General features: G+C 38.5%; 1 protein-coding gene and 1 long non-coding RNA gene across 2 annotated transcripts; one reads left to right on the top strand and one right to left on the bottom strand.

Moving 5' to 3' along the window:
• The first annotated feature begins 2,523 nt into the window (after positions 1–2,523).
• Positions 2,524–14,319, top strand: LOC131223454 (disease resistance protein At4g27190-like). Its single transcript, XM_058218883.1, has 2 exons — positions 2,524–2,724; positions 10,473–14,319. Exons 1-2 carry the CDS (start codon positions 2,539–2,541, stop codon positions 13,752–13,754), a joined length of 3,468 nt encoding a protein of 1,155 aa, XP_058074866.1. The 5' UTR covers positions 2,524–2,538; the 3' UTR covers positions 13,755–14,319.
• LOC131223455 (uncharacterized) lies at positions 7,620–13,641 on the bottom strand. The gene is made up of 3 exons (XR_009160459.1): positions 13,501–13,641; positions 12,993–13,411; positions 7,620–7,835 (listed from the first exon to the last, which is right to left on the bottom strand). It is a non-coding gene; the product is annotated as an uncharacterized LOC131223455 (long non-coding RNA).
• Positions 14,320–14,704: the final 385 nt, after the last annotated feature.

The raw sequence follows: 14,704 nt of genomic DNA, 5'->3' as shown, positions 1-14,704 counted from the left end.
AGTTGCAGGTTTGAAACAAAGGGTTGTCTGTCACCACTTGTGGGACTGAACCAGATTGAATCCCTTGATCTTTGCTGTAACAAAGACTTGCATGAGCTGCCAGATGAAATTGGGGAACTGGTCAGCCTTAGGAGATTGAACTTGTCATTTACAGAGAAACTAGCAATTGTACTTCGTGGGTGGTTGAAGATGTTGAACAGCTTTAGCAAGTGGGAGGTTGAAGGAGAAGACACAAGCAGCAGCATAAACATCGCACTTTGGATGAGGTGGCATATTCGACCGGCTGACGATAGATCGACAAACGGCGAAAATTTATGCGTTTTTCAGAATTTATTTTTTTATTTGATTAGAAGTGTTTTAATTAGTTTTAGAGTTTGTTTAAAGTTATTTAACCATGCTAAACTTGTTTATTTTGGGTATCTATTTATTAATTAAAATTCTCAGGATATTCGAATATATATATATATATATATATAATGGATTCAAGGCGTTTATTGATCGAGGAATATGGTAATCGACCTCAGCACGTCATTCCTGCGTAACTCTTGTTTCATGTAGCATGGCCCTCTTGAGTTTTTGGAATATTACTATGATTTTATCGGATAAATAGATTGGATGACACAAAAATATGATTATTGTAAAGTATCAGAGCATCATGGATACACATGTACATAGATTGCTGACGTTAGCATCATATCAATTTAGGATTGATTTCCACAATATCGAGTGCCAATCCAGCCCAATGGAAGCTGGAAGGGAAATTATACATATGTCCAAAAATGATTGCCGGCGGATTTTCTGGGAAAGCCTTCCGCAGGAGGTTACTGCGCTGAAAACCTAGGTGGGCTCCTCCGTGATGTTTGTGAGAAATCCACCCCGTCCATCCGTTTTTTAGATCATTTTAGGACATGGGACCAAAAACGATCCAGATCCAATACTCAAGTGGGCCGAAAACGTGAGGATTGAACGTCCACAGTTGAAATATTCATGGGACCAAAGAAGTTTTGAATCGGGCTAATATTTGTGTTTTCAGTTTCTCTCAGTAGGAATGACGTTATAAACGGAACGGATGGCATGTAAAAATCACTGTCAACACAGGGAAGTTTCAACGGTAGGAATTTCCTTACCCACCTTTTCCTTTAGGGCGGCCCACCTGAGTATTGTATCCTTCTCATTTTTGGTCTCAAGTACTAAAATGATCTCACAAAACGTATAAATGGGATAGATTTCTCGTAAACATCACGATGGACCCCACCTAGAAACTTCCTGTCAAAGGCTTCCACAGGATATCCACCTCCTACGTTATTGCGTTTTCTTCACAGCCGACCACGGTGCTAAAAGCAAGTCAAGTAAAGTCAATAAAGAAAAAAATAATAATAATAATAATAATATTATGCAAGAGTGCCTGGATATTCTCCTTTACTATGAACAGTGTTGGTTTCAGGCTGCTTTGGGCTGAGCCAGGTGGGTTAGACCAGGGCGCATTTTGGGTTGAGTATAAAGTCCCACGGCTGGACTGGGACACGCTCATAATGAAATTGGATTGCGTAGGCTCTTATCTCACTGAGTAAACTCAGTTGGGCCCACCTTGAATGTATGTAGTCTATCCACACAGTCCATCCATTTTTTCATCTAATTTAAGGGGTTTAGCGCAAAATTGAAGCATACCCAGAGATCAATTGAATAATACCATAGGAAACAGTGGGAATAATGATTTCCACCCTCGAAACCTTGCTAGGACCCACAGTGATGTTTATTTGTCATCCATTCTGTACATAAGATCATGGAGACATGGATGAAGGGAAAACACAAAAATAAGCTTGATCCAAAACTTCTGCAGCCCCCAAGAAATTGTCTACGGTGGACGTTCAATTCAACTGTTTTCTGTAGTGTTGTAATGTGGTCCATTTGAACATTTTATATGCTTCGGTATTGGGCCCAAGCCCTAAAATTATCTGGTAAAATGGATGGACGGAGCGGATAAAATACATAAATCATGGTGGACCTCAAAGAGTTCACTCAGTACGCTAAGCGTAGTGATCCGCTTCTCTGTCTATGTTATCTCAGGCAATAGGGCATGGCAAGACTTATTCGAGAGCGGTCCGGTCGCACCCAATACGGTGTGGACCTTAACGTGGGGCCCATATTGATGTATTTATTATGTATCCACACCGTCCTTTCATTTTTTTAGATCATTTTAGGACATTAACCCAAAATCGAAGCAGATCCAATTATCACATGGACTATACCATAAGAAACAGTGATCAACTGACCATTAATGGCCCATAGAAGTTTTGGATCAAGCTTATATTTGTTTTCTTCCCTCATCCAGGCTTATGTGACCTTATCAACAGATTAGATGGTAAATAAAAACCACAGAAACATTAATCTGCTCCCTAAGAAGTTTTTAATGGTAGAACGGTCAATCACCACTGCTTCTTATGGTATGGTCCACCTGATAATTGGATCTGATCTATTTTTGGAATAATGAACTAAAATGATCTGAAAAAACAGATGGACAGTATGGATACATAATACATGAATCAAGGTGGGCTCCACGGTAAGGGCTGCAACTTCCCGGGTGAAGCCAGGGTCTCACCTAATCCGCTCTCAAGTCATTCCCTACTTTCCAAAACAAACTACCAAGCTCAATCATTGCTATTTGTAACATTTTTCACCCATCTTAGTTTCTTCCCTATCTATATTCTCTATTCTCAAACTGAGGTACGGTCCTTTCTCGATCTTTCCTCCTCTATGGTTCTCTCTTTTAATTTAATTTTATTTTTTCAAATAGTCTTTTGATGAACAATTTTACTGTTTCTCTATCTTTCCTCCTCTCTGATTTTTTTTTTTTTTTTTTTTGAATTAGTGTTTGGATGAAAATCATTTTTGATAAGGTGACTTTAACCATCAGACCTATCGTTAGGAAAATGAATGCTCCAAATTAATTATGTTGAGAAAGGTTTGATAATTGGTGTAGACATCTATTATGTATGCTCCACTTTTGATTCACCATATGCCTTGGGTGAATTGGTAAGGTGATTTTAACCATTTGATCAATGGATGGGAAAATGAAAATTTTAAATTATTATATTAGAAAATGTTTGAGCATTAATTTAGCTGTCTATTAGCTATGCTACACAGCTGAATGACAATAACCTTATGAGAAACGCTTCAATAGGTAATACTAACCATTTGATAAATGACCAAGAAAATTAATGGTCTAGATTGATTAAAGTAATAAATTTAATCATTGATCTAGAAAGTCTAATGCCCAATAGAATGGATTTAAAAATCATTTTTTATAAGGTGACTTTAACCATCAGATCTATCGTTAGGAAAATGGATGCTCCAAATTAATTATGTTGAGAAAGGTTTGATAATTGGTATAGACATCTATCATGCATGCTCCACTTTTGATTGACCATAGGCCTTGGGTGAATTGATAAGGTGATTCTAACCATTTGATCCATGGATGGGAAAATGGAAAATTCAAAATTATTATACTAGAAAATGTTTGAGCATTAATTTGGTTGTCTATTAGATATGCTACACAGTCCAATGACAATAACTCTCAAGAAATGCTTTGATAGGTAATACTAACCATTTGATAAATGACCTAGAAAATTAATGGTCTAGATTGATTAAAGTAATAAATTTAATCATTGATCTAGAAAATATAATGCCCAATAGAATGGATTTAAAAATCATTTTTTATAAGGTGACTTTAACCATCAAATCTATCATTGGGAAAATGGATGCTCCAAATTAATTATGTTGAGAAAAGTTTGATAATTGGTGTATACATCTATCATGCATGCTCCACTTTTGATTAGCCATAAGGCTTGGGTGAATTGATAAGATAATTCTAACCATTTGATCAATAAATGGAAAAATGGAAAATTCAAAATTATTATACCAGAAAATGTTTGAGCATTAATTTGGCTGTCTATTAGCTATGCTACACAGTCAAATGACAATAACCCTAAAGAAACGCTTCATTAGGTAATGCTAAGCATTTGATAAATGACCAAGAAAATTTATGGTCTAGATTGATTAAAGTAATAAATTTAATCATTGATCTAGAAAGTCTAATGCCCAATAGAATGTACATTTAAAAATCATTTTTTATAAGGTGACTTTAATCATCAGATCTATCGTTGGGAAAATGGATGCTCCAAATTAATTATGTTGAGAAAAGTTTGATAACTGGTGTAGACATCTATCATGCATGCTCCACTTTTGATTGACCATAAGGCTTGGGTGAATTCATAAGGTGATTCTAACAATTTGATCAATGGATGAAAAAATGGAAAATTCAAAATTATTATACTAGAAAATGTTTGAGCATTAATTTGGCTGTCTATTAGCTGTGCTACACACTCAATGACAATAACCCTCAAGAAACCTTTCAATAGGTAATACTAACCATTTGATAAATGACCAAGAAAATTAATGATCTAGATTGATTAAAGTAATAAATTTAATCATCGATCTAGAAAGTCTAATGCCCAATAGAATGGATTTAAAAATCATTTTTCTTAAGGTGACTTTAATCATTAGATCTATCGTTAGGAAAATGGATGCTCCAAATTAATTATATTGAGAAAGGATGATTAAAGTAATAAATTTAATCATTGATCCAGACAGTCTAATGTAGGCAATCAAGGCTACTCATACTTGACCTGCTCTTTTGGTCGGGTCTCTATTTTTTCTCTCTATTTATGTTGTTATATATATATATATATATATATATATAGAGAGAGAGAGAGAGAGAGAGAGAGAGAGAGAGAGAGAGAGAGAGATTGGTGGTCTCTTGCGCACCCTAATGTAGATGCATTGTGCACTCCTATGCTGACTCACTTGGATGGGTAGGGCTGGGTTGGATGAAGTGGGCCTCACCATGATAAGTTCATGAAATCTACTCCAATCATTTGATTTGTAATATAAATTTAGTAGTAAGGTTAATAAAACAGGAATATTTGTGATTTAACTGAGCCACACTACCAGAAACAATGGGAGAGTGAATGCCTATTATTGAATCTTTACATGGCATACCTTGATATATACATGAAATCCACTCCAACCATTAGCTGATTTTGAAAATGCCTGCTGGGGAAAATATTTAGACCCATGGGTGATTTACGTAGGCCACACCAAGTGAAAACATTTGGATGGTGAGTGCCCCTGTGCACTGTTTCTACTCATATTACCCGCCTGAATAAGGGATTTGGGTGACTTCATCCCCATGGATTGCTAGTTGGTGGTCATGGCCCCAAAATAATGTACTTGTTTTATCCAAGCTGTCCATCTATTCTATCATCTCATTTTACAGCATGAGCTAAAAATTGAGCCAGATCCAAATGTCAGATGGACCACACGGCATGAAAACGGTGGTGATAGAACGCCCAACATTAAAAACTTCCTAGGTCGACTATATTAATTAAGTCATATACAAACGTGGATGAAGGGAAAAAAAAAACAAATATCAGCTTGATAGAAAACTTGTAAGCCCTCTGGGAAAATTTTTAATGGTGGTCATTTAATTACCACCTTTTCCTGTGGTGTGGTCCACTTGAGAGTTGGATCTTTCTCATGTTTGGGGTCATGCCCTAAAATGATATGAAAAAAGGGATGGACGGTGGATAAAATATACATATATTATGGTGGGGCCCACGTTATACTTCCAGCACCTACTAGCAGAAGTTACTGCTTGCAGGCCGTCTGGTCAACATGCAGAGATGGGTGGGAATACTGAGGGACGGGTGGGGGTGGCCCAATGTGATTTGTAAGTGAAATCCACTCTAAATATATGGCGGCCTGTGATGACAATTTGGTAATAGGGTTCAAACATCATCCTCATTTATAATTCATGGTGGGCCATGTTAGCGGAAACAGTGAAGGGGATGCCTGCCATCCAAACTGTTTCACTCAGTGTGGGGCCACATAAATCACTTACAGGCATAAAATTTGGTTCACATGTATGGATCTTCACAGGGTGGATACTGGTTGGAGTGGATTTCACATAAACATCAGTAGGCACAGTACAATTTCAATGGTAGTTATTCCCTTCTCCACTGTTTTCTTTGTTTGGCACACTTAAATCATGAATCCGACTGATTGATGAGCCTACTGGCTAATTGTAGCATGTCTGGCTATAATGGGCGGAGTGGATTCCATGAATACAATATGATGGAGCACACCCCAGCTCTACCCTCTAAGCAAGCCTAATGGCTAATTTTAGCATGTCGGGCTATAATGGGCGGAGTGGCTGCTGTCTTCCCAACCAAAGGGGGTTACGTGCGCATGAGACCACCACTCTCTCTCTCTCTCTCTCTCTCTATATATATATATATATATATATATATATATATATATACCTTTTATTTCTATCTTATGACCTATTTTGGTCTTTTATATATTCTTCATGATTAATCTAGTTATTATTTGGCCCAATGTTTTCATATCTTTCATAAACTGAGATGATATACCTTTAAAATTTGACTATTTATAGGATTTTTGGCGATCTTTCCATCCATATCGCGAAAGATATAAGCTCCTCTATGGAGAACATTTACCACTGTAAATGATCCATTGCAAGTGAGCGACCATTTGCAGAACTAGGCATCCTTAGTTCCGAAAGGCAATATTAGTTTCCAAACCATACTATCATCTCCAAAAGCCTTCTTTTTCACTTTCTTATTATACACTCAAGTGACCCTTAGCTTTGTTGGATACAATAGAATACAACGCCTTCAATTGTATTTTATCTAAGTTCTTGAGTTTGAGCAACATAGCCTCCGTGAACTTGGCTGGGGTCAAACTAGCCTAATAAGCCACCCTTAATAATGGCACAATCACCTCCAAAGGCAACACAACATTATGTTCATACGTGAGCCTAAATGGACTCATCCATGTACTCGTTCGAAACGAATTTAAATAAGCCCAACAAGCTTCCAATAATTTAATATGTCATTCTTTGGGATTCTCGTTAATTATCTTGCGCAAAATATTCTTAATGACCATGTTACTATCCTTGGCCTGGTTGATGGTCTGAGCATAATAAGATGATGAGTAACAGTTTAATTTTATATTGATCAATCATCGCTTTGACTTCTTTAGATGAAAAAGGTGCACCTTGGCCCATCATGATCGTTTCATGAATTCTAAATATGAGAATTATATGAGTATCAATGAACTCAATAATCTCTTGATGACCGATTCTCATCATAGGTTTTGTTTCTATCCATTTGGTAAAGTAATCAGTGGCCACAATAATGAAACTGTCCTCTAGATGGATGATAAAATTTTCCTATCAAATCAATAGGCCACCCTCAAAATGGCTAACCGATCAGCATATTGGCTACAATCGGCTAACATTTTGGCATGTGCAATGCCGTGGAGATGAGATGGATTGTACAAGCGTCCCAGCATAACAAACCTCATAATTAAAGCTGTATGCGAGTTGAACCGAGTCGAGCTTGGTACAGCTCGGCTCAGCTTGGCCATCAGTTAACCCCAGCTCAAACTCAGCTTGGCTCGATCTTCGAGCTTGACTGGCCAGCTCGGTTCGGTTCGATTCGGTCAGTAGCTTGAGCCAGTTCGAGCTGAATTCAAGCATGTGAGACATTTTCTCAAACACATATAATGCATCTTCAATCTCTCACATAATGCAAAACAGTAACAACACTTCACATGTATTTCATCAAACACTCATCAAGCAGCATAAAAAACAAAATATGAGGGCAGTTCTATAGTGTAATTTTTTATATATTGATTTGTTTTGTATCCATTCTTTCCTCGCCACCAGCCGATTCTGCGGAGAATGTACACATCTGAAACAACATTTAGTTGAGTCATTTCATCAAACACTTGGTGAGCAGCATCAAGATAAAAATAACCAAGTCAATGAGTCAATTCGATTCGAGTCAATTCAAGCCAAGTTGAGTCAAGCTTGGGCAAACTCAAACTCAACTCGAAATGTTTTCGAGCTCCAAAAACCAACTCAACTCGGTTTAAATCCAATTTCGAGCTTTTCTGAGTCGAGTCGAGCTAGCTGACCGAGCTAATTTGACTCATGTACAACTCTACTCATAATAACAAGGGATTTTTAATGAAAAATTCTTCAGGAGTTGGGATTTTACATAATAATGTCTCAAGGAATGAAAATTACTCGGAGATGCTTTTCAAATAGAGCAATTACAAGAATGCATTCAATTATTTTTGTTTAAAAAAAAGTGGTAGAGAAAAAAATTGTGGGCCCATTGTATGTATATGGTATCCAATTACAAGAATGCATTCAATTATTTTTGTTTAAAAAAAGTGGTAGAGTAAAAAATTGTGGGCCCATTGTATGTATATGGTATCCCCTAACTGTCCAACGTACAAACTCTCAACATGCATTCACAAGAATATCTAGCCAATGTATAATCATCAAATAGGCTTCATGTGAATTTGGATGTTTTTGGGTAGCGTATCGTTTTTTTTTTTTTTTCGTGTAACCCATTCAGTGTTTTAAATATCGACGATATCGGCCGATATATCCCACGATATATCTAGTATCCCACCTGTGCGATATGAAACATACAAGTAGTGGGATATATCCCACGTGTTCAATCCGGTGAGCATTTTTATTTTATTTTTTTCGATCTTTTTTTTTCTGTAAATCATGTTAAATCATTGTCAAATTGTTACAAATCCATGATTTTTCATGTTTTGAACGGCATGAAAAATAATGGATTGGAACTTCGAATTTGATATTTGGAGGAGAAAGAACAAGTTATGGAAATTTGAAAAAAAAAAACCAAAATCAAAATCAAAATGAAACATGTATGTAACCTAATCTAGTAATTCTTATTTTGCCTTTAAATGTATTATTTGTGTTTCCACACGTCTTCTTACATTTATAAATTATATAAATCGACTTTAAATATACTTGCATTAATTTAGTTAGACAACACAGATTAGGATCCCATACAAAGCAAACCTATTATGTGCACTTGTTTTTATAATGTTTTGATTTGTATGTATTAATGTCTTTTTTAACAATCACTGAAATTTTGTTGAAAAATTCAACTAATTTCTAATGTTTCCTCATGTTCCCAACAACGGCGATACATTATGCGATACAACCGATATATCCCATGCGATAACCTATATGAATCTGTATCCCAAGGGTGTGATACGTAATGTGATACCAATATTTCAAACATTGAACCCATCTTATGATTCAATCCTCTAGAATTTAGCTCGTCACCACAGTTCTTGACTTCACCACTTATTAAAAAAAAAAACCAAGGATTTTGGTATTTGCCCCCTTGGAAACAAATTAAAAAATGAATCACAATCAAGTAACAAATCTTGATTGTCAGATTGTGAAGATTATGACAAATAAAAAATCCTATCCTGATTCTTCATGTTGTCGGCAGCTTCCATACCCTTCATGACCTAAAACATGCTGCCCTTGAGGGGATCATCGCTGCCGACCCCAGGTCCCAGAACAGATCATCCAAATTACCCATGTCAATCTAGCCATCAACTACCTCAGTGGTACACTCACAAGAGTTTCAACACGAGGTCATGGGTTCGAGTACCCATTGTGCTGAAATCCCATTGTGGTGTGAGTGCGTGAGTGTGTGTGGAGTGTGAGTGCATCTGTAAAAAATTAAAAATAAATAAATAACAGTTTTTTATCTGCTCCGTTGGGATCAAGACTTCTGACTGTAAGCGCTAATGCCACTCAAACTCTAAAGCAGAATTTTGCAACTCCAAAGTTTCGTCTACTACATAATGGATTCATGTTAACAACAAAATCTCTAATACATAATTACCATTAATTAAAACAAGGTGAACTCAATTTTAGGCATCTACCAATTTATTCCTTAATGTTTAGATGGGCACCACAAAACTCAGCTTATGCACCGCACAGTCGTCAGGGACTCTAGCTGATGGGTCCTTAGCTTTTAGAATCTTTAGTCATCAAAGGAACAAATATCATTCCCTTTCCATCGCTAACACCCATCTTTAAAATAAAATAAAATAAAATAAAAAAGAATTGTTCCGCCTCAGGAAGGTGAGCATGGGCTGCACCTCAGGGCCCACATGTTGATCTTATGATTTGAACAACCCATCTTCTAAGTGCTGATATAAATGAGCTATTGTAGAATAATGTCACTTAAAAAACAATCCAGACCCTTGACTTTTGAAGTTGGATGTGAGCCATCAAAAACTTTCTTTTCATTTCTACATTCATCTGCATATAATGATGGTCAGAATGATCCATTCGTAAGTTCTTTATAATGACCCATATATAGTATGTAGTGAAGGAATGTTGTTGGTCATCAGACCATCAGCATGCAGCCCAATGGGGTGACAAGCTGGTGATCATCAGTCATGACACAGGCACAACCAACTCCTTATGCAATATCTCAAACCTGATGGTTATTGTTTATAATGTCATTTGTGTTGAATAGGAAATGGAAGCAGTGCCCTCAGTCATCGTGGAAATTGGAAAGTGTTTATGCAATTGTCTTAAGAAACATATGGGCTATCTTGTTCATTTAAATGACAATGTTAACGATTTGAAAGACTGCTGTGAAGAACTAGTGGCGAAGAAAAGTTCCATACAGAATTTGGTAAGGACCGGCTGCTCCAAAGGCGAAGAAGAAACCGTGGAAGTTACTCTGTGGCTAACACGGGCAGTTCTCATGGAAGAAGCAGCAAATAGGATCCAGGAGGGAGCAGGACAAAACAAGAGATGCCTGTGTTGTCCAAATCTGATATGGCGTTACAGTATAAGCAAGCAGGCAAAACAGATGGAGGAGAGCATCAGTACGCACCTCAAAGAAAGAACATTTGAGAGGGTGACAACGGCCTCTCCCCTTCAGACAGTCATAAACCAGGATACTCCATCGATCGCGGGTCTAACATCAGCAGAACTAGCTATGAAAGATGTCACAGATGCTTTAAATAATGATAATATCAAAATAATTGGTGTGTGGGGCATGGCGGGAGTTGGTAAAACTACCCTCGTGAAAAATGTGAACAATCAGATGAAAGGCTCTGAACGTTTCGATAAAGTCATAATGGTGATTGTTTCCAAAGACGTGGACTTAAAAAGGGTCCAAGGTGACATTGCAGGGAACTTGGGTCTGAACCTTGGGAATGGGCTCAGCAACAGTGAAAATTCTGAATTCTCTAGAGCAAATACCATACAGAATGCATTGATGAAGAAGAAATTCCTTATCATATTAGATGATTTATGGGAGCGACTTGAACTTGCCGATGTAGGAATTCCATGTGATAATCTCCCCGAGGGTTGTAAAATTTTATTCACCACACGAAGAGAAGTTGTCTGCAGACAGATGGAAACCCAAGTTAACGTCATGGTAAGGGTGCTCTCAAATGAAGATTCATGGAAATTATTCAAAGAAAAGGCAGGTGATGTTGTTGATGACCCTTCACTGTGTACAGTGGCAAGGAAGGTTCTTGAAGAATGCGGTGGTCTTCCTCTCGCAATTGTAACACTAGGAAGGGCGCTCAGATGTGTGAGAGATCTTAGGGTGTGGAAGTATGTACTTTCACAACTGAAAGAGTCTGCCCCAAGCGAAATCGAAGGCATGGAAGGTAAGGTGTACCAGTCCATCAAAGTAAGCTACGACCGTCTACTCCCTGAGTTGAAACCTGGCTTCTTGTTTTGCTGCCTGTTTCCTGAAGACTATAACATTGATGTGGATGGCATGATCGGATATTGGAAAGGGGAAGGCTTTCTGGGAGATGCTGAAAGTTTGGAGGAAACAATGAACAAAGGGCACTATTGGGTTGAACAACTCAAAGCTTCTTGTTTGTTATTAGAAGGTGATGACAAAAGGTTTGTAAAGATGCACGATGTGGTTAGAGATGTTGCCATTTATATTGCATCAAAAGATGATGAAGAATATAAATCCTTGGCAAGAGCTGGTGTAGGATTGAAAGGCTTGCCACAAGGGAAAAAGTGGGGTGAATACAAGAGGATTTCTCTCCTCCGGAGTGAAACAGAGGAGTTGCAGGAAGGGATGTGTTGCCCTGAACTGCTAACATTGCTAATGGGAGAAAATCGGAAGTTGAGCGAAATACCAGATTGGTTTTTGAAAGGTCCAAAAGCCCTTCGGGTTTTGGATCTAAGCCAAACTTCTATTAGCAGGCTGCCATCATCGCTGTCAAACCTGAAGAACTTACAGGTGCTTCATTTGAGTAATTGCAGATTTAAAGAAAAGGGATGTCTGTCGCCACTTGAGGGACTGAACCAGCTTGAATCCCTTGATCTTTCCTATAACAAAGACTTGCATGAGTTGCCAGAAGAAATTGGGGAATTGGTCAGCCTTAAGAGATTGAACATATCACATACTAAGAATCTAGCAATTGTACCACGTGCCATCATATCAAGGTTGACTCGTTTGGAAGAATTGAAGATGTACAACAGCTTTAGCAAGTGGGAGGTTGAAGGGGAAGATGCAAGCAGCAGCAGCAGCAGCAGCAGCAGCAATGCTACCTTGTCTGAAGTGGCATCTTTGACAAAGCTGTCCTGTTTGTTTATCTGGATTGCGGATGTTGACCGTTTCATGAAAGAGTATGCTCAGCTTAAAATTTGGGCAAACCTAAAGAAATTTCTTTTCTGCATGTACCAATCAGGTTACGAAGAAATTGCATTCAAAGTCACTAAGAACGACGAAGTTCATTTCAGAATCAATATGGAAAACAGCTACGAATGCAATGGAGGGATGGTGCTTACTTGTTGCAATCATATCCCTGAGTCGTTTAGGACATTCTTGGCACATACGACGAGATTAAGGTTATGTTTTCAAGAGGGACTAAAGACATTTAGTGGGATTGAAGGGTTCCAAAGTCTGGAATATCTTTACATATACAGCTGCAAAGATATGGAATGCATTTTGAGTCCAAAGGAGTCTCAGGAAATTACGTTACATAATTTACGGGAGTTGGAATTATCTTACCTTAAAAAGCTAGAGAAAGTGGTGTCTGATGATGAGGGATCACTTCCTGCCACATGTTTTCAGAAACTAATGTTCTTGAATGTGCGTGGCTGCCCAATGCTAAACCATTTACTTCCATCTAGCTTATTGCCAAGAATGGAGAACCTAAAACAAGTCAACGTGCGGAGATGTAGCGGATTAGAGCATGTGTTTGCTGGACCGACTCTGCTGCAACAAGATGGACTACTCTCCAAACTCGAACACCTGATTCTTCGTAATCTACTATACATGAAGAGTATTTGGGTGATGGGGATGGTGGTAACACTCCAAAACTTGAGAAAAGTGAATCTTTGGAACTGTCATGGCTTGGAGAAGACTGTTTTCTCATCCGTGCAGATGAAGGGGGGTCTCCCCAATCTTGTCTTTCTCAGCGTAATAGACTGCCCAGGAGTAGAGGAGATAATATCAGAGGTGTTAGACAATGAGGGTCTCCTTCCTAAACTAACAAATTTGATTTTAGAGGACCTACCAGAACTGGTGCGTATCTGTGGGGGAAGAGGACAAAGAAGAGCTGACCAACTGCAACTGGATTGGCATTCGTTGGAAGAAATTTATGTGGTGGGATGTCCCAAGCTCACCAAGCTGCTGCCTCTACAAGAAGGGCGCGATGGTGTACCTTCGCTGCAGAAGATTGGGGCGGAAAGGAAATGGTGGGAGGGGTTAGATTGGGACGGAGACGACACCGTCAAGTCCCATTTCCAGCGTTTGCTTCCGCCACGGTGATCTCTTCATGTGTTTTATTTTCTTTTTTTTACCATGTACTGTAATTTCATAAGGTCTCCTAAGCCCACACACGTGCACAAAATGGCCCGCGTGGGAGGTCTCAGCTTTCACCAGGTGTGACTCGCTGTTTAGATCTCCTTGCCTAACTATATCGCTCCTCAATTGCGCCACGGTGTGTAAGACAAATGGATGGCTAGAAAGAATTGCTTCAGCCGTAGATTTGTTTTCTACATTGTGACCTACCTGAGGAGTGAAATAGCTTGATTTTGTAGGCCATAAAATTTAATCAGTGTCCTCCACCAAATTGAAAGCTTGGATTTCACACATGCAGACCATTTTGTCGTGCGTGCATGGCATGTGCATGGCAGGATTCACACGCTTGTGAGCTTATTAAACCACTTTTGTGTGTGTGTGTGTGAGACAGTGTGAGCACTATCGTGGTCGTGGTTGTTGTTGTTGTTGATTGTTGACTATTGTTGCTTGAGGTTTGATTTTGATTGTGTGTGCACTTAGCTAAGAAATGTATCGTATTGCCAATGTCAGGGACAGTAATTCTTAAGTAATTTCATTGTTGTGTTGGTTGGGCTAAACCATTTTTAGTTAGGATTGTTGCTAAACCACTTAGAACTAAGGCAGGAAATGGGCTAAACCGCAGATGGGGTTTTGTGGGTCAGGCATGGACCTAACATTTCAGCCAGTTGATCAGATCATTGCGTGATAATCAATCTTGGTTACTAAATGAGCCAGACTTCTGGCCAGTTGCTGCAATATCTTACATTGAAGCATGGCTAGAGCTTGGAAACAGACCCGTCTTGAAGCTGGTCCATTACCATGCTTAGTTCCAGTGAGAAACTGTATGCCCTCACATAATTGTACCATATAAGCAGTCCATGAATGGTATCAGAATAGGAGGTCTCGTGTTCAAGACTTCTCACCAGAAATGATTAATG

Source organism: Magnolia sinica, chromosome 13, assembly GCF_029962835.1.
Source record: "Magnolia sinica isolate HGM2019 chromosome 13, MsV1, whole genome shotgun sequence".
Taxonomy (NCBI): Eukaryota; Viridiplantae; Streptophyta; class Magnoliopsida; order Magnoliales; family Magnoliaceae; genus Magnolia; species Magnolia sinica.
This window is presented reverse-complemented; position numbering and strand designations above follow the sequence as displayed.